We start from the raw sequence: 22,039 nt of genomic DNA, 5'->3' as shown, positions 1-22,039 counted from the left end.
ATCCTGGCATGACTCTAGCATGATTCTGGCATGATCCGGGTGTGATCCTGGCATGATACCTGGCATGATCTTGGCATGATCCTGGCGTGATCCTGGTGTGACACCTGGCATGATCTTGGCATGATCCTGGCATGATTCTAGCATGATCCTGGCGTGACGCTGACACAGCACCTGCCATGATCTTGGCATGACCGTGGCATGACCCTGGCATGATCTTAGCATGATGCTGGCATGATGCTGGCGTGACCCTAGCATGATCCTTGCATGAGCCTGGCATGATCTTGGCATGGTCTTGGCATGATCCTGGCATGACACCTGGCATGACCCTGGCATCCCAGTCCCTCCCAGTACAAACCAGTTCCCTTTTCCTCCCCAAAATCCTCATTTTTCACCCTAAAACTGCTGCGGGATTTCCTCCCAGTCCAAACCAGTCCCTCCCAGTCCACTCCCAGTATAAACCAGTCCCATTCCCAGTCCCTCCCAGTTCCCCATTTCCCATTCCCAGTCCCTCCCAGTCCCTCCCAGTCCCTCCCAGTCCATCCCAGTCCATCCCAGTTTGTTCCCAGTCTCTGTCAATCCCATTCCCAGTCCCTCCCATTCTATCCCAGTCCATCCCAGTCCCATCCCAGTCTCTCCCAGTCCATTCCCAGTCCCTCCCAGTCCCCATCCCAGTCCATCCCAGTTTGTTCCCAGTCTGTCTCAATCCCATTCACAGTTCCCCCAGTCCCTCCCAGTCCCTCCCAGTCCCTCCCAGTCCCTCCCAGTCCCTCCCAGTTTGTTCCCAGTCTCTGTAAATCCCATTCCCAGTCCCTCCCATTCTATCCCAGTCCCTCCCAGTTCCCCCCAGTCTCTCCCATTCGCTTTCCCTTTCGCTTTCCCTTTCTCTTTTGGCCGCGCGGCGACAAAGGGACAGAGCAGCGACACTCCGGTCACCGCGGGGGTCCCGGTGGGTGCTGTCACCTCCCCTGTCACCTCCCTGTGTCACCTTCTTTGTCACCTCCCTGTGTCACCTTCTGGGTCACCTCCCAGGTCACCCCCAAATCGCCTCCTTGTCACCTCCCTGTCACCTCCCTTGTCACCCCAGAATCGCCTCCTTGTCACCCCCCTGTCACCTTCTTTGTCACCCCCCTGTGTCCCCCGAATCGCCTCCCTGTCACCTCCCTTGTCACCCTCCTGTCACCTCCCTGTCAACCCCCCTGTCACCTTCTGTGTCACCTTCTTTGTCACCTCTCTGTCACCTCTGTCACCTCCCAGGTCACTCCCAAATCGCCTCCGTCAACCCCCTTGTCACCTCCCTTGTCACCTCCCCTGTCACCCCAGAGTCGCCTCCTTGTCACCCCCCTGTCGCCTTCTTTGTCGCCTCTCTGTCACCTCCCTGTCACCTCCCCTGTCGCCTCCTCTGTCACCTCCCTGTCACCTTCTGTGTCACCTTCTTTGTCGCCTCCCTGTCACCTCCCCTGTCACCTTCTTTGTCACCTCCAATCACCCCCCTGTCACCCCCCTGTCACCTTCTGTGTCACCTCCCTGTCACCTCCTGTCCCACCTGGGGTCTCCCTGGGGTTGGCTGCGAGCCGGGGGGTGACAGGGGAGGTGACAGAGGTGACAGAGGTGACAGGAGGTGACAGGGGAGGGGACAAGGACCGAAATTTGGGGGTGACAGGGGGGGTGACATTAACCCCGCCCCTCCCCCCACCGTGGGAACCTTTTCCTCTCTTGGCGGGAAAAGGAAATGGAGGGGGGGAGGGGACAGCGACAGCTTGGGGACATCGGGACAGTGTCACCCCCCCCTTTGGGGACATCCGGACAGTGTCACCCCCAGTTTGGGGACACTCCAGACAGTGCCATATCCCAGCTTGGGGACATCGGGACAGTGTCACCATCACCCTGGGGACACTCAGACAGTGCCACCCCCCCCTTTGGGGACATCCGGACGGTGTCACCCCCCCCTTTGGGGACATCGGGACAGTGTCATCCCCCTTTGGGGACATCGGGACAGTGTCATCCCCTTTTGGGGACATCGGGACAGTGCCACCCGCAGTTTGGGGACATCTGGCAGACAGTGTCACCCCCGGCTTGGGGACACTCCAGACAGTGCCACATCCCAGCTTGGGGACATCGGGACAGTGTCACCCCCCTTTGGGGACATCCGGACAGTGTCACCCCCGGCTTGGGGACATCCGGACAGTGTCACCCGCAGTTTGGGGACACTCCAGACAGTGTCATCCCCCTTTGGGGACATCCGGACAGTGTCACACCCCCCTTTGGGGACATCCGGACGGTGTCACCCCCCAGTTTGGGGACACTCAGACATTGCCACCCCCCCTTTGGGGACATCCGGACAGTGCCACTCCCGGTTTAGGGACATCCGGACAGTGCCACCATCACCCTGGGGACATCCGGACAGTGTCACCCCCCCTTTGGGGACATCCAGACAGTGTCACCCGCAGTTTGGGGACATCGGGACAGTGCCACCTCCAGTTTGGGGACACTCAGACAGTGCCACCCTCAGTTTGGGGACACCCGGACAGTGCCACCCCCTTTGGGGACACTCCAGACAGCTGAGGGGGGGGTGACACAAATGCCACCACTTCCTGCGGCCACCGGCAGAACCGGTCAGGCGACACCGATGGCCCCGCAGGTGGCCCCGGGGGTGGCACACGCGACAGGAGCGCCACCAGGGCTGTTTGTCACCCGCGGTGGCGGCGCGGTGACACCGGTAGCCCCCCGGCCATGAGCGGTGGCCACGCCGGGCGGCAGCTGGTGGCCTTGGCGACATGCGGAGGTGAGGGGGAGGTGGCGGGGGAGGTGACAAGTGGCGCCGGAGTTGGGGGGGGGGAGGTGGCGCGGGTGGCGCTGGTGTTGTCGCCGAGGCCACCAGGGTCGCCGTCGGGGCCACCAGGGTCGCCGCGAGGGACAGAGAGGGGACAGGGAGGCTTCAGGGTACTGTGGGGACAATGAGGGTGGCGCTGCCGGCGTGGGGACATTGGGGACATTGGCGACACTGTGTCTGGGGGGACAATGTCCCCAGTAACTGGTGTTGGGGACACTGGGACCCCTCTGGGTGGCACTGGGGACACTGGACGGGCATTGGTGACACTGGGGACACTGGGGACAATAGTGGACATTGGCACTGACCCCTCTGGGTGGCACTGGAGGGACACTGGGGACACTCTGGGTGGGCATTGGGGACACTGGGGACATTGGGGTGACGCTGGGACCCCTCTGGGTGGCACTGGGGACATTGGGGGACACTGGGGACAATAGTGGACATTGGCACTGACCACTCTGGGTGGCATTGGGGACACTGGGGGGACACTGGGGGCACACTGGGGACACTGGGGGGACAGTGGAGGGACTCTGGGTGGCACTGGGGACAAGAGTGGACATTGGCACTGACCCCTCTGGGTGACATTGGGGACGTTGAGGGACACTGGGGTGACACTGAGGACATTGGCACTGACCCCTCTGGGTGGCACTGAGGACACTGGGTGGCACTGGGGGCATTAGGGGACATTGGCACTGACCCTTCTGGGTGGCACTGGGGACACTGGGGACACTGGGACTCCTCTGAGTGGACACTGGGGACACTGGGGTGACACTGGGGGACACTGGAACCCTCCTGGGTGACACTGGGGACACTGGGGGACACTAGAACCCCCTTGGGTGACACTGGGGACACTGGGAACCCCTCTGGGTGGCACTGGGGACACTGGGGTGACACTGGGGGCACTGGGGACACTGGTGGCACTGGTGACACTGGGGTGACACTGGGGACACTGAGGGGACACTGGTGGCACTGGGGGGACACTGGGACCCCAGCCGGTCCCCGCAGGTTCAGGTGACACCAATTCTGCCCCGTGGGTGGCAGGGCTGTCCCCTGGCCGGAGGTGACACACCTGGCCGGAGGTGACACACCTGGCCTGAGTCACCTGTGCCACCCACAGCCCTGTGGGGACAGCAGGGGGTGACCAGTGTCCCCAGTGTCCCACCAGTGTCACCAGTGTCCCCAGTAATCCCAGTGACACCAGTGTCCCCAGTGTCACAAATGTCACCTGTGTCCCCAGTGTGACCAGCAACCCCAGTGTCACCAGTGTCCCCAGTAATCCCAGTGTCACCAGTAACCCCCCAGTGTCGCCAGTGTCCCCAATGTCACCAGTGTCACCAGTGTCACCAGCATGACCAGTAACCCCCCAGTGTCACCAGTGTCCCCAGTAACCCCCCAGTGTCCCCAGTGTCCCCAACGTCACCATTGTAACTGGTGTCCCCAATGTCCCCAGTGTCACCAGTATTCCCAGTAACCTCAGTGTCCCCAGTAACTGCAGTGTCCCCAATGTCCCCAGCACTGCCACTGTCCCCAGTGTCCCCAGTGCCCCCAGTGTCCCCAGTGTCCCCAGGGCTCCCAGTATTCCCAGTAACCCCAGTGTCCCCAATGTCCCTGTGTCCCCAGCTCTGCCAGTGTCCCCAGTGTCCCCAGAGTCCCATTGTCCCCAGTGTCCCCTGTGCTCCCAGTGCTCCCAGTAACCTCAGTGTCCCCAGTGTCCCCCACTTCTGATGTCCCCACTGTCCCCAGTGTCCCCAGGACTCCCAGAATTCCAGGTGTCCCCATTGTCCCCATTGTCCCCAGTGTCCCCAGTAACCCCACCATTCCCAGTTAACCTCAGTGTCCCCAATGTCCCCTACTTCTGATGTCTCCATTGTCCCCAGGACTCCCAGCATTCCCAGTAACCCCAGTGTCCCCAGAACCTCCACTGTCCCCAGTGTCCCCAGTAATCCCAGTGTCCCACTGCTCCCAGTGACCCCAGTAACTCCAGTATCCCAGTGTCCCCATGTCCCCAGTGTCCCCATGTCCCCATTGTCCCCAGTAACTCCAGTGTCCCCAGCACTCACAGAATTCCAGGTGTCCCCATTGTCCCCAATGTCCCCCCAGTGCTCCCAGTGTCCCCAATATTCCCAATAATTCCAGTGTCCCCATTGTCCCCAGTGTCCCCCCAGTGCTCCCAGCATTCCCAGTACCCCCGTTGTCCCCATTGTCCCCAGTGTCCCCAGTGTCCCCACTGTCCCCAGGTGGGATCAGGCAGCTGCCGAGTCAGGTAGGAGTCAGGTGAGATCCGGGAAGGAAGCAGGAAGTCAGTCAGGTGTCACCTGTCCAGGTGAGATATCACCTGTCCAGTGAGATGTCACCTGTCCAATAAGGTGCCACCTGCCCAGGTGAGGTTGTTACCTGCCCAGGTGAGATGTTACCTGCCCAGGTGAGATGTCACCCGTCCAACAAGGTGCCACCTGCCCAGGTGAAGTTCTTACCTGCCCAGGTGAGGTTGTTACCTGCCCAGGTGAGGTTGTTACCTGCCCAGTGAGATGTCACCTGCCCAGTGAGGTGTCACCTGCCCAATGAGATGTCACCTGCCCAGGTGAGGCGTCACTGGCCACATGCAATGTCCAGCCTTGCTGTGGCCGCAGGGCTCAGACTCACCTGGCTAGGAACCTGTCAGACCAGACTGGCCAGACAGGACTCACCTGGACAGGATCAGGGGTTGGGATTCACCTGGACAGGATCGGGGTGGGACTCACCTGGCCAGGACTCACCTGGATAAGATCAGAGGTTGGGATTTACCTGGACAGGATCAGTGGCCAGGATTTACCTGGACAAGGGGAGGGGCCAAGACTCACCTGGACAGGACTCACCTGGGCAAGGGGAGGGGCTGAGAGTTACCTGGACAGGATCAGGGTGAGACTCACCTGGATAAGGGGAGGGGTCAGGATTCACCTGGACAGGACTCACCTGGACAGGATCAGGGCAGGATTTACCTGGGCAAGGGGAGGGGCCAAGATTTACCTGGATAAGATCGGAGAGGGACTCACCTGGACAAGATCGGGCAGCGGTTTACTTGGGCAAGGGGAGGGGCTGAGACTCACCTGGAAAAGATTAGGGTTTGGATTTACCTGGGTGAGATCAGACTGAGACTCACCTGGGCAGAGTCAGGGGCTGGGATTTACCTGGACATGATCGAGGCGGGACTCACCTGGGCAAGGGGAGGGGCCAGGACTCACCTGGACAAGATCAGGCTGAGACTCACCTGGGCAAGATCTGGGGCTGGGATTTACCTGGATAAGATCTGAGCAGGACTCACCTGGACAGGATTGGGGTGAGACTCACCTGGAAAAGATTAGGGTCGGGATTTACCTGGGCAAGATCGGACCGAGACTCACCTGGGCGGAGTCAGGGGCTGGGATTTACCTGGATAAGATCTGAGCAGGACTCACCTGGGCAAGATCAGGGGCTGGGATTTACCTGGACAGGACTTACCTGGACAAGATCAGGGTGAGACTCACCAGGATTTACCTGGAGAGGATTGGGGTGAGACTCACCTGGACAGGATGAGACTCACCTGGACAAGGGGAGGGGCCAGACTGAGCTGGACAGGATATGAGGCCAAAGCTCACCTGGACAATGGGAGGGGCCAAGAGTCACCTGGACAGGACTCACCTGGTCAGGATCAGGGTGAGATTTACCTGGATAAGGGGAGGGGCTGAGACTCACCTGGACGGGATCAGGGGCTGGGATTTACCTGGACAGGATTGGGGTGAGACTCACCTGGAGAGGATCAGGGGCTGTGAGTTACCTGGATGAGATCAGGGCAGGACTCACCTGGGCAAGGGGAGGAGCCGAGACTCACCTGGACAGGATGAGACTCACCTGGACAAGGGGAGGGGCCAGACTGACCTGGACAGGATATGAGGCCAAAACTCAGCTGGACAATGGGAGGGGCAGAGACTCACCTGGACAGGACTCACCTGGTCAGGATCAGGGTGAGATTTACCTGGAGAGGACTCACCTGGAGAGGATCAGGGTGAGATTTACCTGGACAAGATCGGGGTGAGACTCACCTGGGCAAGGCGAGGGGCCAGACTGACCTGGACAGGACTCACCTGGCCGGTCTCACCTGGCCAGTCTCACCTGCGGAAGGTCCTGCTGGCCTCTGACCCCCCAAACCCCGGACAGGTGAGGTGATGACCGCTTTGGGGGGCACAGGTGGGCACTGCTGGGGTCACCTGGGCCACCTGGGGGGGAGGGAGGGGACAGGGCTGAGCCCACCTGAGGTGGCCTTGGGGACACTGCGGGGACATCTCTGTCCATCTGTCCATCCCGGGAAATTCTGTGGTCAGAGAGATCTCTGTCCATCTGTCCATCTGGTCAGTGTGGGAAATTCTGTGACCAGAGGGATTTCTGTCCATCTGTCCATCTGGTCAGTGTGGGAAATTCTGTGGGAAAATCTGTGGCCAGAGAGATCTCTGTCCATCTGTCCATCCTGGGAAATTCTGTGGCTAAAGAGATCTCTGTCCATCTGTCCATCCTGGGAAATTCTGTGGCTAAAGAGATCTCTGTCCATCTGTCCATCCTGGGAAATTCTGTGGCTAAAGAGATCTCTGTCCATGTGGTCAGTGAGGGAAATTCCCGTGGCCAGAGAGATCTCTGTCCATCTGTCCATCCTGGGAAATTCTGTGGTCAGAGAGAGATCTCTGTCCATCTGTCCATCTGGTCAGTGTAGAGAATTCTGTGGCCAAAGACATCTCTGTCCATGTGGTCAGTGTGGGAAATTCTGTGGTCAGTGAGATCTCTGTCCTTCTGTCCATCCTGGGAATTTCCTGTGGCTAAAGAGATCTCTGTCCATCTGTCCATCCTGGGAAATTCTGTGGTCAGAGAGATCTCTGTCCATCTGGTCACCGTGGGAACCAAGGACAATTGTCCCCTGCCTGTCCCCTGCCGTCCCCGCCCTTGGGGACAATGGCGGGGGAGGATGGCCTGGCCGAGGGACACCGGACATTCCCACGGTGGCACCTGGGACAGGGGGGAGGGGCGGCTGCGGCCACGGGGAGTTCCCACGGTGACCAGCAGGGGGAGGGGTGACTCCGGCCATGGGAAATTCCCAGGATGGACAGATGGACAGAGATCTCTTTAGCCACAGAATTTCCCAGGATGGACAGATGGACAGAGATCTCTGACCACAGAATTTCCCAGGATGGACAGATGGACAGAGATCTCTGACCATGGGGATTTCCCAGGATGGACAGATGGACAGAGATCTCTTTAACCACAGAAATTCCCAGGATGGACAGATGGACAGAGATCTCTCTGACCACAGAGTTTTCCAGGATGGACAGATGGACAGAGATCTCTCTGGCCATGGGAAATTCCCAGGATGGACAGATGGACAGAGATCTCTTTAGCCACAGAATTTCCCAGGATGGACAGATGGACAGAGATCTCTCTGGCCACAGAGTTTTCCAGGATGGACAGATGGACAGAGATCTCTCTGGCCATGGGAAATTCCCAGGATGGACAGATGGACAGAGATCTCTGACCACAGAATTTCCCACACTGACCACATGGACAGAGATCTCTGACCACAGGAATTTCCCAGGATGGACAGATGGACAGAGATCTCTGACCACAGAATTTCCCACGCTGACCAGGACACCCCAAGGTCCCACTCCCCATTTTCCCACGGTGGCACTGACCCACAGAGTCAATAATGTCCCCAATGTCCCCGATGTCCCCAATGTCCCCAATGTCCCCAGTGTCCATCTCTCTCCAGGTGACAAGGCCGCGGCCGCAGTGTCCACCCCACTCACCGTGGTCTCTCCCCACAGGTTGTCCAAACTGCTCCGGACCGTCCGAACCGGACCGGCCAGCCCCCCAGGACACTGCCATGCCATGGCCACCACCGTCCACTCTGCCGGACACGCCGTTCCCCAGCCGTCCCGTGGCCGCAGTGGCCGCGGTGGCCGAGGCGCTACTGACCCCGGCCTACTGGACGCTTGACCGCCTGCTGGCCCTGCAGCCGACCACTGCTCAGCGGTCACGCTGGCGGCGGTGGCGGGGCGGTCACTTCCTGGCCGTGGCCATCAGGGTCCTGCTGGCGCCGGCCTTGGTCCTGGCGCTGGTCCTGGCGCTGCCGCCGGCCGTCCTGGGGCTACTGCTGTGGCTACCGGCTCAGGCCAAACGCCGGCCGTTCGTCCATCAATTTTCGGCCGCCGCGGCCACGCCGGAGCCTTGGGACCCGCGGCGTCCACGCGGCTTGACCTTCCTGACGGCCAACGTGTGTCTGCTGCCCAGCGGCCTGGCCAGGTTCAGCAACCTGGGTGGCACCGGCCGGAGGGCAGAGGTCATCGGCCGGATCCTGGCGGCGACGGAACGTTCTGGAGATCGGGATGGACTGCTGGACTCGCGGGGTGGACGGAGCGGCGGCTATGGGGGAACACTGAGCGCTGATGTGGGGCCAGGGGTGGTGGACGAGGGGTCAGCGAAGGTCAGCAGCACGGCGTGGCCGGAGATGGCCATGGGTGACCCAACACCGATGACCAATCCAACACCGATGGTCAGTCCAACACTGATGGTCAATCCAACATCAATGGGTGACCCAACACCGATGGTCAATGCGACGGCGTGGCCAGAGATGGCGATGGGTGACCAATCATCGATGGTCAGCGTGACAATGTGGCCGGAGATGGAGATGGCTGACCCAACCCTGATGACCAACCCAACAAAGATGGCCAATCCAACGTCGATGAGTGACCCAATGCCGATGGTCAATCCAACCCCGATGACCAACACGATGGCGTGGCCGGAGGTGGAGATGGCTGACCCAACCCTGATGACCAACTCAACACCGATGACCAACCCAACACCAATGACCAATACAATGGCATGGCCAGAGATACCCATGGGTGACCCAACCCCGATGACCAACCCAACAATGACCAACCCAACCACAATGACCAATGCGATGACCAACTCAACACCGATGACCACCCCAACACCAATGACCAATACAATGGCATGGCCGGAGATACCCATGGGTGACCCAACCCTGATGACCAACTCAACCCTGATGACCAACCCGACATCGATGACCAACCCAACCCCGATGACCAACCCAACAATGACCAATTCAACAATGACCAACCCAACATCGATGACCAACTCAACACTGATGACCAACCCAACATCGATGACCAACCGAACAATGACCAACTCATCACCAATGACCACCCCAACCCCGTGTCCGGAGCGTCCTGAGCGTCCGATCTCCCTGCCCGACCCCATGCCCCCGGTGCTGACCGCCCGCATCCCGCCGGACGTTGACTTCCTGTGCCTGCAGGAGGTGTTCGACGTCACCGCGGCCACCGCGCTGCGGCGTCACCTGGGCCGGCGCTTCCCTCACCTGCTGTGGGGGGTGGGGCCGGCGGGGCTGCGCTGCGGCCGGCTGAGGCTGATGGGCAGCGGCTTGCTGCTGGCCAGTCGCTTCCCGCTGCTGGCCGCCAGCTTCTGGCCGTTCCCCCAGGCCGCCCGCGAGGACGCGCTGGCCAGCAAGGGGCTGCTGGTGGCGCAGGTGAGGGGACACCTGGGGACACCTGGGGGGTGGGACAGGTGAGGGGACAGGTGTGACACCGCCAGGCACTGGTGGCACAGGTGAGGGGACACCTGGGGACACCTGGAGGGTGGGACAGGTGAGGTGACACTCAGGTGTGACACTCAGGTGTGACACCTCCAGGTCCTTCTGGGGACAGGTGAGGTGACACCTGGGGGAGGAGTGATAGGTGAGGTGACACTCAGGTGTGACACCCCCAAGTGCTGCTGGAGGCACAGGTGAGGTGACACCTGGGGACACCTGGGGACACCTGGGAGGTGGGGACAGGTGAGGTGACACGTGGAGGGTGGGGACAGGTGAGGGGACACTCAGGTGTGACACTCAAGTGTGACACCACCAGGTGCTGGTGGGACAGGTGAGGGGACACCTGGGGACACCTGCGACAGGGACAGGTGAGGGGACACCTGGGGTGAGGTGACACTCGGGTGTGACACCCCCAGGTGCTTCTGGACACAGGTGAGGTGACACCTGGGCTGTGGGGACAGGTGTAGTGACAGGCTGAGGTGACACTCAGGTGTGACACCCCCAGGTGCTTCTGGGGACAGGTGAGGTGACACCTGGGGTGTAGTGATAGGCTGAGGTGACACTCAGGTGTGACATTCCTAGGTGCTGCTGGCACAGGTGAGGTGACACCTGGGGTGTAGTGACAGGCTGAGGTGACACCCAGGTGACACTCAGGTGACACTCAGTGATGTCACCCCCAGGTGCTGCTGGGCACAGGTGAGGTGACACCTGGGGGAGCAGTGACAGGTGAGGTGACACTCAGGTGACACTCAGGTGACACTCAGGTGACACTCAGTGATGTCACCCCCAGGTGCTGCTGTTGGGCACAGGTGAGGTGACACCTGGGGAGCAGTGACAGGTGAGGTGACACTCAGGTGACACTCAGGTGACACTCAGGTGACACTCAGTGATGTCACCCCCAGGTGCTGCTGGGCACAGGGCGTGGCCGGCGAGTGGTGGGTTACCTGGGCTGCACTCACCTGCAGGCGACAGCGGGTGAGTGGGACATGGGGACAGCGTGGGGACAGCATGGGGACAGCGTGGGGACAGCTGTGTCCTTGTCCCTCCGTGTCCTTTTGTGTGTCACCATGTCCCCCTGTGTCCATCTGTCCACTTGTCCCTCAATGTCCACGTGTCCCTCTGTCTGTCCCTCTGTGTCGATGTCCCCCTGTGTCCATGTGCACCTGTGTGTCCCCAGTGTCCCCAAATGTCCCCAATATCCCCAACGTCCCCAGTGTCCCCAATGTCCCCAACATTCCCCAATGTCCCCAATGTCCCCAATCCCATATCACTGTCCCCAATGTCCCCAATATCCCCAATATCCCAAATGTCCCCAATGTCCCCAATCTCCTCAATGTCCCCAATGTCCCCAATTATCGCAAATGCCCTTATATCCCATATCAATGTCCCCAATGTCCCCAATGTCCATAGTGTCCCCCAATGTCCCCAATGTCCCCAATTATCCCAAATGTCCCCAACATCCCCACTGTCCCCAGTGTCCCCAAAGTCCCCATATCCCATACCAACGTCCCCGCTGTCCCCTCCCAGCCGATGCCACCATCCGTGACGCGCAGCTGTCACTGTCCCTGCGCTGGCTCAAGGACTTCCGGCGGCAGCAGGAGCAGCCTGGGGACATGGTGGCCTTCGATGTCCTCTGCGGGGACCTCAACTTCGACAACTGCTCCCGAGGTGCTGGGGACACTGGGGACACTGGGGACACTGGGGACATTGGGGACACTGGGGACATTGGGGATGTTGGGGATATTGGGGGTGTTGGGGACATTGGGGGATTTGGGGGCTGTGGGGACATTGGGATATTGGGGACATTTGGGATAATTGGGGACATTGGGGATATTGGGGATAATTGGGGATTTGGGGACATCGGGGACATCAGGGACAGTGGGGACATTGGGGATATTGGGGGCATTGGGGACACCTGGGGACACTGGGGATTATAGGGGACATTGGGGATGTTGGGGACATTATGGACATTGGGGATTTGGGGACATTGGGGATTAATATGGACATTGGGGACATTGGGGATATTGGGGACACTGGGGACATCGGGGGCATTGGGGACATTGGGCATATTGGGGACACTGGGGTGTTGGGGACATTGGGGACACTGGGGGACATTGGGGATAATTGGGATCATTGGGGGACGTTGGGGACATCAGGGGACATTGGGGACATTTGGGATAATTTGGGACATTGGGGACATTGGGGACATCAGGGACATTGGGCATGTTGGGGACATTGGGGACATTTGGGATAATTTGGGACATTGGGGACATTGGGGACATCAGGGGATATTGGGGACATTTCGGACATTTGGGAGAATTGGGGACATTGGGGACACTGGGGGACATTGGGGATAATTGGGGACATTGGAGACATTGGGGATGTTGGGGACACTGGGGACGTTGGGGACATCAGGGGACATGGGGGACATTTGGGGATATTGGGGACAATTGGAGACATTGGGGACATTGGGGACTATAGGGATATTGGGGACATTGGGGACATCAGGGAATGTTGGGGACATTTGGGATAATTGGGGACATTGAGGACACTGGGGACAATTGGGGATGTTGGGGACATCAGAGACATTGGGAGACATTGGGGGAAATTGGGGACATTGGGGACATTGGGGGGATTGAGGACATTGGGGACATCAGAGGATGTGGGGGACATTTGGGCTAACTGGGGACATTGGGGGACAGCGGGCTGACAAAGGGACACAGAGGTGTCACACAGGGACACAGCCGGACAGGGAGGTGACACCCAGGTGACCCTTGGGTGACAGCAGCCCGGTGTCCCCACAGGTGACGCGCAGAACCAGTGCCACCCTCTGTTCCGGGAGTTCTGGGATCCTGCCAGGCGTGACAAGGGACAGGAGCAGCCCTGGGCCATCGGTGGGGACAGCGCGGCCACCGGGGGATGGGGTCACCTCATGGGGTCCTGAGGTCACCTCATGGGTCCTATTGTCACCTTCTGGGGTCCTGGTGTCACCTCATGGGGCACTGGTGTCACCTTCTGGGTCCTAATGTCACCTTCTGGGGGGCTATTGTCACCTCATGGGGTCCTGGTGTCACCTTCTGGGTCCTGGTATCACCTCATGGGGCACTGGTGTCACCTCATGGGGTCCTAATGTCACCTTCTGGGGGGCTATTGTCACCTTCTGGGGTCCTGATGTCACCTCATGGGGCACTGGTGTCACCTTCTGGGGTCCTGGTGTCACCTCTGCCCCGGGGCTCTGATGTCACCTCCTGGGCTCCTGAGGTCACCTCCTTGGTGACACTGCTGTCACCTCTCTGGGGCTCTGCTGTCACCTTCTGGGGCTCTGATGTCACCTTCTGGGTCCTAATGTCACTTCCTGGGGGTCCTATTGTCACCTTCTGGGGTCCTGATGTCACCTCTGCCCTGGGACACTGCTGTCACCTTCTGGGGTCCTATTGTCACCTCCTTGGTGACACTACTGTCACCTCCCTGGGGACACTGTTGTCACCTCCTGGGGCTCTGATGTCACCTTCTGGGGATCCTATTGTCACCTCCTGAGTTTTCCATTGTCACCTCCTTGGGAGCTCACTGTCACCTCCCTGGGGTTCTGCTGTCACCTCCTTGGGGACACTGCTGTCACCTCCCCTGAAATTCCACTGTCACCTCCCTGGGTCCTGATGTCACCTCTGCCTGGGGACCCTGATGTCACCTTGCTGGGGCTCTGCTGTCACCTCCCCTGCACCCTGATGTCACCCCCTGGGGATCTCACTGTCACCTCCTTGGGGACACTGCTGTCACCTCCTGGGGATCTCACTGTCACCTCCTGGGGTCCTAATGTCACCTCCTGGGTTTTCTATTGTCACCTCCTGGGGTCCTGAGGTCACCTCCCCGGGGATCTCACTGTCACCTCCTTGGGGACACTGCTGTCACCTCCTGGGGTCCTGATGTCACCTCCTGGGTCTTGATGTCACTTCCTTGGGTCCTGATGTCACCTTCTGGGCTTTCTATTGTCACCTCCTGGGGCTCTGATGTCACCTCATGGGGTTTCCTATTGTCACCTCCTGGGCACCTCACTGTCACTTCCCTAGGGACTTCACTGTCACCTCCTGGGCACCTCACTGTCACCTCCTTGGTACTCTACTGTCACCTCTTTGGGGACACTGATGTCACCCCCTGCTGTCCCCTGCTGTCCCCTCCTGGTGTCCAGAGTCCTGCTGATGTCCCCTGCTGTCCCTCTGTCCCCTGCTGTCCCCTGTTGTCACCCGCTGTCCCTGTGTCCTCAGGCACTTTGCTCAATTACCTCAAGATCTACGAGGAGCCTGTGAGTGACCCGGAGAGGATGAGGAGGTGACACTGGGGACATTGGGGACATTGGGGGGGGGAATTGAGAATTTTGGGGACATTGGGGGAATTGGGGGATATTGGGGAATTTGGGGACATTGGGGACACTGCAGACAGTAAGGACAGTGGGGACGTTGGGGACATTTGGGGATATTGAGGACATTTGGGGATGTTGGGGACATCGGGAGAATTGGGGACATTGGGGACATTTGCGGGGAATTGGGGACACTGGGGATGTTGGGGATATTGGCGGGATTGGGGACATTGGGGACATTTGGGATTTGGGGACATTGGGTATGTTGGGGGCATTAATGGGGACACTGGGGACATTGAGGGTATTGGGGACACTGGGGACATTGGGGACATTGGGGATGCTGGGGGGATTGGGGACATTGGGGGAGATTGGGGGATTGGGGACATCGTGGGGACATTTGGGGATAATGGGGATAATTGAGAATATTGGGGACATTGGGGATAATTGGGGACATTGGGTATATTGGGGACAATGGGGACATGCGGGACATTTGGGGACCTTTGTGGGGAATTGGAGACATTGGGGATGTTGGGGTCATTGGGGGCATTTGGGGACATTGGGGATGCTGGGGGGATTGGGGACATTGGGGGAGATTGGGGGACTGGGGACATCGTGGGGACATTTGGGATAATTGAGGACATTGAGGACATTTGGGACATTAATGGGGACATTTGGGGACATTGGGAACTTGGGAACATTGGGGATGTTGGGGACATCAGGGACATTTGGGACAGTGGGGATTTGGGGACATCGGGTATATTGGGGACATTGGGGACATTGAGGGGATTGAGGACATTGGGGACATCAGGGGAATTGGGGACATTGGGGACATTGGGGACAATGGGGGATTTGGGGACATCAAGGACAACATCCCCAAATGTCCCCGCTGTCCCCTCAGGACACTGTCCGAGCCCGGGGGACGGCAGCAGTTCCTGGCCGGTCCCATCCTGTCCAGCGGTGTCACTGACCCCTCGGTCACCCAGCCCTGGAGTGGCCGCAGGGTGGACATGGTGCTGCTGAGGAGAGACCCCGAGGTGACCACGGTGAGTGACCGCTGGGGACACCTGAGTGACCCTCGGTGACCCTTGGGGACCCTCAGTGACCCCTGGTGACCATTGGTGACCATTGGTGACCACTGGTGACCCCTGGTGACCATTGGTGACCATTGGTGACCCTGGTAACACTTGGTGACCCCTGAGTGACTCTTGGTGACCTTGGTGACCCTCAGTGGCCATTGGTGACCCCTGGTGACCCCTGGGACCCTCAGTGACCTCTGGTGACCCCTGAGTGACCTCTGGTGACCCCTGAGTGACCTCTGGGGACACCTGGTGACCCTCGGTGACCCCTGAGTGACCCCTGAGTGACCTCTGAGTGACCCCTGGTGACCCTGGTGATCCCCTGGGACTCCTGAGTGACCCTCAATGACCCCTGGTGACCTCTGAGTGACCCCCAGTGTCCCCAGTGACCCCTGGGCCCCCCTGGTGTCCCTATGGCCCCCAACTGACCATTGTGAGTGACCCCTGTGACCCTGGTGAGCCCTGGTGCCCTGGTGTCCCACAGTGACCCCTCGATGTCCCCAGTGACCCCTGGGACTCCTCATTCACCCCCTGGAGTCCCCTTGTGACCCCTCTGTGACCCCTGTGACCCCTAAGGACCCTGATGTCCCCCTGTGACCCCCTCAGTGACCCCTACTGTCCTCTGTGACCCCCCAGTGACCACCATGAATGACCCCTTGTGACCTCCCAGTGACCCCTAACGTCCCCAGTGATCCTAGTGACCCTCTGGTGTCCCTATGACCCCCAAGTGACCACCATGAGTGACCCCTGGTGACCCTCTGGTGACCCCAGTGACCCTTCTGTGTCCCCAGTGACCCCTGGTGACCCTCTGGTGTCCCTATGACCCTCCAGTGACCTCTGTGACTTCGGTGACCCCCAGTGACCCCTGAGTGTCCCCTGAGTGACCTCACTGTCCCCTGTGACCCCTCAGTGACCCCTGGTGACCCCTGTGTCCCCTTAGTGACCCCCTCTTATCCCTGTGACCCCCAAGTGACCACCGTGAATGACCCCCGGTGACCACCCCAGTGACCTCAGTGACCCCCTGTGACCTTGGTGACCCCCTGGTGTCCCTCTGTGACCTCCCAATGACCCTGAGTGACCCTTGTGACCTCCCAGTGACCCCTCAGTGACCTCCCAATGACCCCAGTGACCCCTCAGTGTCCCCTCTGTCCCCACAGGAGGTCACTCGCTACTCGGTCATCACCCGGCTGGCCACACTGAGTGACCACCTGCCTGTGGCCGTGCGGCTGCGCCTGGGGCCTGCTGACCACTGACCACTGACCATGGTATGGACACAATGTGGACACGGTATGGACATGGAGTGGACATGGGATGGACATAGGATGGACATGGGATGGACACAGAGCTGGACATGGAGTGAACATGGGATGGACATCAAGATGGACATGGGGATGGACAGGGGATGGACACTGGATGGGCATGGGATGGACATGGATGGACACAGGGATGGACATGAGATGGAGAGGGGGGTGGACATGGGATGGACACGGAGTGGACATGGGATGGACATGGAGTGGACACAGGGTGGACATAGGGGTGGACATGGGGATGGACACAGGATGGACATGGATGGACACGGGGGTGGACATGGAGTGGACATGGGGATGGACATGGGATGGACACGGAGTGGACACAGAGCTGGACGTGGAGTGGACATGGGATGCACAGGGGGATGGATGAATGAACATGGGATGGACATGGGATGGACATGGGATGGACACGGAGTGGATGTGGAGTGGACACGGGGTGGACATGGATGGACATGGGGGTGGAGAATGGATGGACATGGAATGGACACGGAATGGACATGGATGGACACAGGGTGGACATGGGGGTGGACACAGGGTGGACAGGGGATGGACATGGATGGACACGGGGGTGGACATGGGGTGGACATGGGGTGGACATGGATGGACATGGGATGGACACAGAGTGGACACAGAGCTGGACGTGGAGTGGACATGGGGTGGACATGGATGGACACAGGATGGACATCAAGATGGACACGGGGTGGACATGGGGGTGAACATGGGGTGAACATGGAGTGGACACAGGGTGGACATGGGGATGGACATGGAGTGGACACGGGCTGGACACAGGGTGGACATGGATGGACACAGGATGGACACAGCTCTGGACACAGCTTTGACCCCAGAGTGACCACAGCACTGGACATCACTCCAGCCATGGCTCTGACCACAGCGCTGGACACAGCTCTGACCCTGGTGTGACCACAGAGTGACCCCAGAGTGACCACAGAGTGACCCCAGAGTGACCCCAGCACTGGACACAACTCTGACCCTGGTGTGACCCCAGAGTGACCCCAGAGTGACCCCAGAGTGACCACAGCACTGGACACAACTCTGACCCTGGTGTGACCACAGAACTGGACATGGAACTGAACACAGCTCTGACCACAGAGTGACCACAGCAGTGGCCACGGCTCTGGCCACACTATGACCATAGAGTGACCACGGCAGTGGATGTGGCTCTGACCACAGAGTGACCACAGCTCCGGCCATGGCACTGGACACAACCCTGACCCCGGAGTGACCACAGCACTGGCCTTGGCTCTGGACATCACTCTGACCCCAGAGTGACCCCAGAGTGACCACACAGTGACCCCAGTAATGACCACAGCTCTGACCATAGCTGTGGACACAGCACTGACCACAGAGTGACCACAGCACTGGACATTGCTCTGGCCACAGCACTGACCCCAGAGTGACCCCAGCAGTGGACAGAGCTCTGACCCCAGAGTGACCACAGCAGTGACCACAGCAGTGACCACAGCTCCGGCCATGGCTCTGGATGTGGCTCTGACCCTGGTGTGACCACAGAGTGACCATAGCACTGGACATTGCTCTGGCCATGGCTCTGACCACAGCACTGGCCACAGCTCTGACCCCAGAGTGACCACAGCACTGGACATGGCTCTGGCCACAGCACTGACCCCAGAGTGACCAGAGTGACCACAGCTCTGACTGCGGTGTGACCACAGAGTGACCACAGCAGTGGCCATGGCACTGGACACATCTCTGACACAGAGTGACCACAGCTCTGACCATGGCTCTGGACACAGCACTGACCACAGAGTGACCCCAGAGTGACCACAGCACTGGACAGCTCAGGGTGTCACTGCAGTGTCACTGCCCTGGGTGACCTTGGGGACATCATTGATCCGCCATTGATCAGTATTGATCCGGTATTGATCAGTATTGGGGTGTGATTGGTCTGATATTGACTGTGCATTGATCAGGTATTGATCAGTATTGATCCAGTATTGATCCGGTATTGATCAGTATTGGGGTGCGATTGGTCTGATATTGACTGTGCATTGATAAGTATTGATCAGTATTGATCCGGTATTTATCAGTATTGATCCGGTATTGATTAGTATTGGGGTGCGATTGGTCTGATATTAACTGTGCATTGATAACCATTGATCAGTATTGGTCCAGCATTGATCCGGTATTGATCAGTATTGGGGCAGAACTGGTCTGATATTGACTGTGCACTGATAAGTATTGATCAGTATTGATCCGGTATTTATCAGTATTGATCCGGTATTGATTAGTATTGGGGTGCGATTGGTCTGATATTGACTGTGCATTGATAAGTATTGATCAGTATTGATCCGGTATTAATCAGTATTGGGGCAGAGCTGGTCTGGTATTGATTCTGGTATTGATCCAGCATTGATCCGGCATTGATCCGGTATCTGTCCAGGATGGATCCGGCATTGATTGATCGGGCATTGATCAGGCATTGGTCTGGCATCGATTCAGCATTGATAAGGCATTGATCCAGCATTGATTGATTGGGCATTGATCAGGCATCGGCCTGGAATTGATCTGACATTGATCTGATATTGATCCAGCATTGATCTGATATTGATCTGACATCGATCCAGCATTGATCAGGCATTGATCTGACATCATTCCAGGATTGATCTGACATTGATCTGACATTGATCTGGTACTGATCTGGTATTGATCAGGCATTGATCTGGCATCAGCCTGGCATTGATCTGATATTGATCCAACATTGGTCTGATATTGATCAGGCATTGATCAGGCATTGATCAGGCATTGATCAGGCATTGATCTGACATTGATCCGGCATTGATCTGATATTGATCTGGCATTGATCTGACATTGATCAGGCATTGATCTATCATCAGCCTGGCATTGATCTGATATTGATCAGGCATTGATCTGGCATTGATCTGACATTGATCTGGCATTGCTCTGGCATTGCTCTGGCATTGATCAGGCACAGCCTGGCATTGATCTGATATTGATCTGATATTGATCTGGCATTGATCAGGCATTGCTCTGGCATTGATCTGATATTGATCTGATATTGATCTGATATTGATCTGATATTGATCTGGCATTGATCTGGTATTGATCTGGTATTGCTCTGGCATTGATCAGGCACAGCCTGGCATTGATCTGATATTGATCTGGTATTGATCCGGCATTGATCAGGCACAGCCTGGCATTGATCAGATATTGATCTGATATTGATCAGATATTGATCTGGCATTGCTCTGGTGCTGTTTTGGGGTTGGGATGAAGTTTATTATGGAATTTTGGAAATCTCTGGTGTCCTTGGAGTTTGTTTGTCTCGATCCTTGTGGGAAAAAATGGGAATAATGGGGTTGGGAATGATGGGAATAATGGGAATAATGGGATTGGAATGGGATTAGGATTGGGAATAATGGGATTGGGAATGGAATGGGAATAATGGGGATGGAATGGGAATAATGGGAATAATGGGAATAATGGGAATAATGGGAATAATGGGAATAATGGGAATGGGATTAGGATTGGGAATAATGGGAATTTGGATGGGATTGGGAATTGGGAAGTGGGAATTGGGAATTGGGAATGGAATGGGAATGGGAATAATGGGAATGGTGATTCGCCCCAATCGAGCTCAGAGACACTTCAGAGCCCAAGTCAGAGCAGTGGGTATTTGCTTTATTCGGTGCACCGGATGTGTGGGGAATTATTTCCACCAAACACACACACCTCAGTACCCCAAAGACGCAGAGTTATAGGTAAAATCATGAATATTAATTACATTCTTCAGGATAGGAGTGGTTATACAAATCATTTCTCGGAAGTCATTAATATCATTAGCATGTGCACCACGCATGCTCCGTATATCCTGGTGGTCTTTGGAGACCCCCAAATCCTCCTCCAGGGTGACAGTCCTTCATGGGATGATTCAGCGGTTTCTGTGCTGGTGGAAAGGGGCAAAAAGCTCAGAGTCTCAAGAGAGCTGCCCCATAGCGGGCCTGGGGGCTGCCCTATAGGGTGTTCCTAGCTGGAGTGTGCGGTGGGGCTGCCCTATAGATTGTGCGGATCTAGGGAGAGCTGCCCCATAGCGTGTGCATAGCTGGAGAGTGGAGTTTGGGGCTGCCCCATAGATTGTGTGTATCCATGGGGTGCTGCCCTATAGAGGAGTCAGGCGCTGCCCTATAAGCTGTGGGTATCTATCAATGTGGGGCTGCCCCATAGCAGGGGTGCATAGCTGCAGTGTGGGGTTTGGGGCTGCCCCATAGACTGTGTGTATCTAGGGAGAGCTGCCCCATAGCGGGGTTGGGAATTGCCCTATAGGCTGTGGGTAGCTAGTAATATGGGGCTGCCCCATAGCAGGGGTGCAGAGCTGGAGTGTGGGGTGAAGGCTGCCCCACAGATTGTGTGTATCTAGGGAGAGCTGCCCCATAGAGGGCCTGGAGGCTGCCCCATAGGGTGTGCATAGCTGCAGTGTGGGGTGGGGTTGCCCTATAGAGCGTGCGGATCTAGGGGTCAGGGGCTGCCCTATAGCAGCATTGGGGGCTGCCCCATAGCAGGGTGCATAGCTGGAGTTGGGAGCTGCCCTATAGCTGGAGTAGGTCAGTGGCTGCCCTATAGATTGTGCATATCTAGGGCTCAGGGGCTGCCCCATAGCAGGGTCAGGGGCTGCCCTATAGCAGGGTGCATAGCTGGAGTCAGGGGCTGCCCTATAGCTGGAGTGTGGGGTGGAGGCTGCCCCATAGATTGTGTGTATCTAGGGTTTGGGGCTGCCCCATAGCAGGTTCAGGGCTGCCCTATAGATTGTGCGTATCTAGGGGTCAGGGGCTGCCCTATAGATTGTGCGGA

General features: G+C 58.0%; 1 protein-coding gene across 1 annotated transcript; it reads left to right on the top strand.

The window, feature by feature from the left end:
- The first annotated feature begins 807 nt into the window (after nt 1–807).
- Nucleotides 808–20,488, top strand: LOC146421844 (uncharacterized). Its single transcript, XM_085047034.1, has 12 exons — nt 808–946; nt 8,650–10,391; nt 11,357–11,429; nt 11,982–12,122; nt 13,259–13,348; nt 14,717–14,780; nt 15,707–15,851; nt 17,042–17,133; nt 18,046–18,201; nt 18,386–18,491; nt 18,561–18,898; nt 19,001–20,488. The coding sequence occupies exons 2-9, from the start codon at nt 8,709–8,711 to the stop codon at nt 18,113–18,115; spliced, it is 2,358 nt and encodes a 785-aa protein (XP_084903160.1). The 5' UTR covers nt 808–946; nt 8,650–8,708; the 3' UTR covers nt 18,116–18,201; nt 18,386–18,491; nt 18,561–18,898; nt 19,001–20,488.
- Nucleotides 20,489–22,039: the final 1,551 nt, after the last annotated feature.

Source organism: Lichenostomus cassidix, unplaced genomic scaffold (assembly GCF_008360975.1).
Source record: "Lichenostomus cassidix isolate B80296 unplaced genomic scaffold, HeHo_3.0 HiC_scaffold_772, whole genome shotgun sequence".
In the NCBI taxonomy this organism is placed as follows: Eukaryota; Metazoa; Chordata; class Aves; order Passeriformes; family Meliphagidae; genus Lichenostomus; species Lichenostomus cassidix.
This window is presented reverse-complemented; position numbering and strand designations above follow the sequence as displayed.

What these genes read in the sequence shown, in the direction of transcription:
- LOC146421844 (XM_085047034.1), top strand. Translation starts at nt 8,709, where the DNA reads ATGCCATGGCCACCACCGTCCACTCTGCCGGACACGCCGTTCCCCAGC. An exon ending in CTTCGACAACTGCTCCCGAG is followed by an intron (nt 12,123 to 13,258) that starts GTGCTGGGGACA and finishes GTGTCCCCACAG; the next exon opens with GTGACGCGCAGAACCAGTGC. An exon ending in GAGACCCCGAGGTGACCACG is followed by an intron (nt 15,852 to 17,041) that starts GTGAGTGACCGC and finishes CTGTCCCCACAG; the next exon opens with GAGGTCACTCGCTACTCGGT.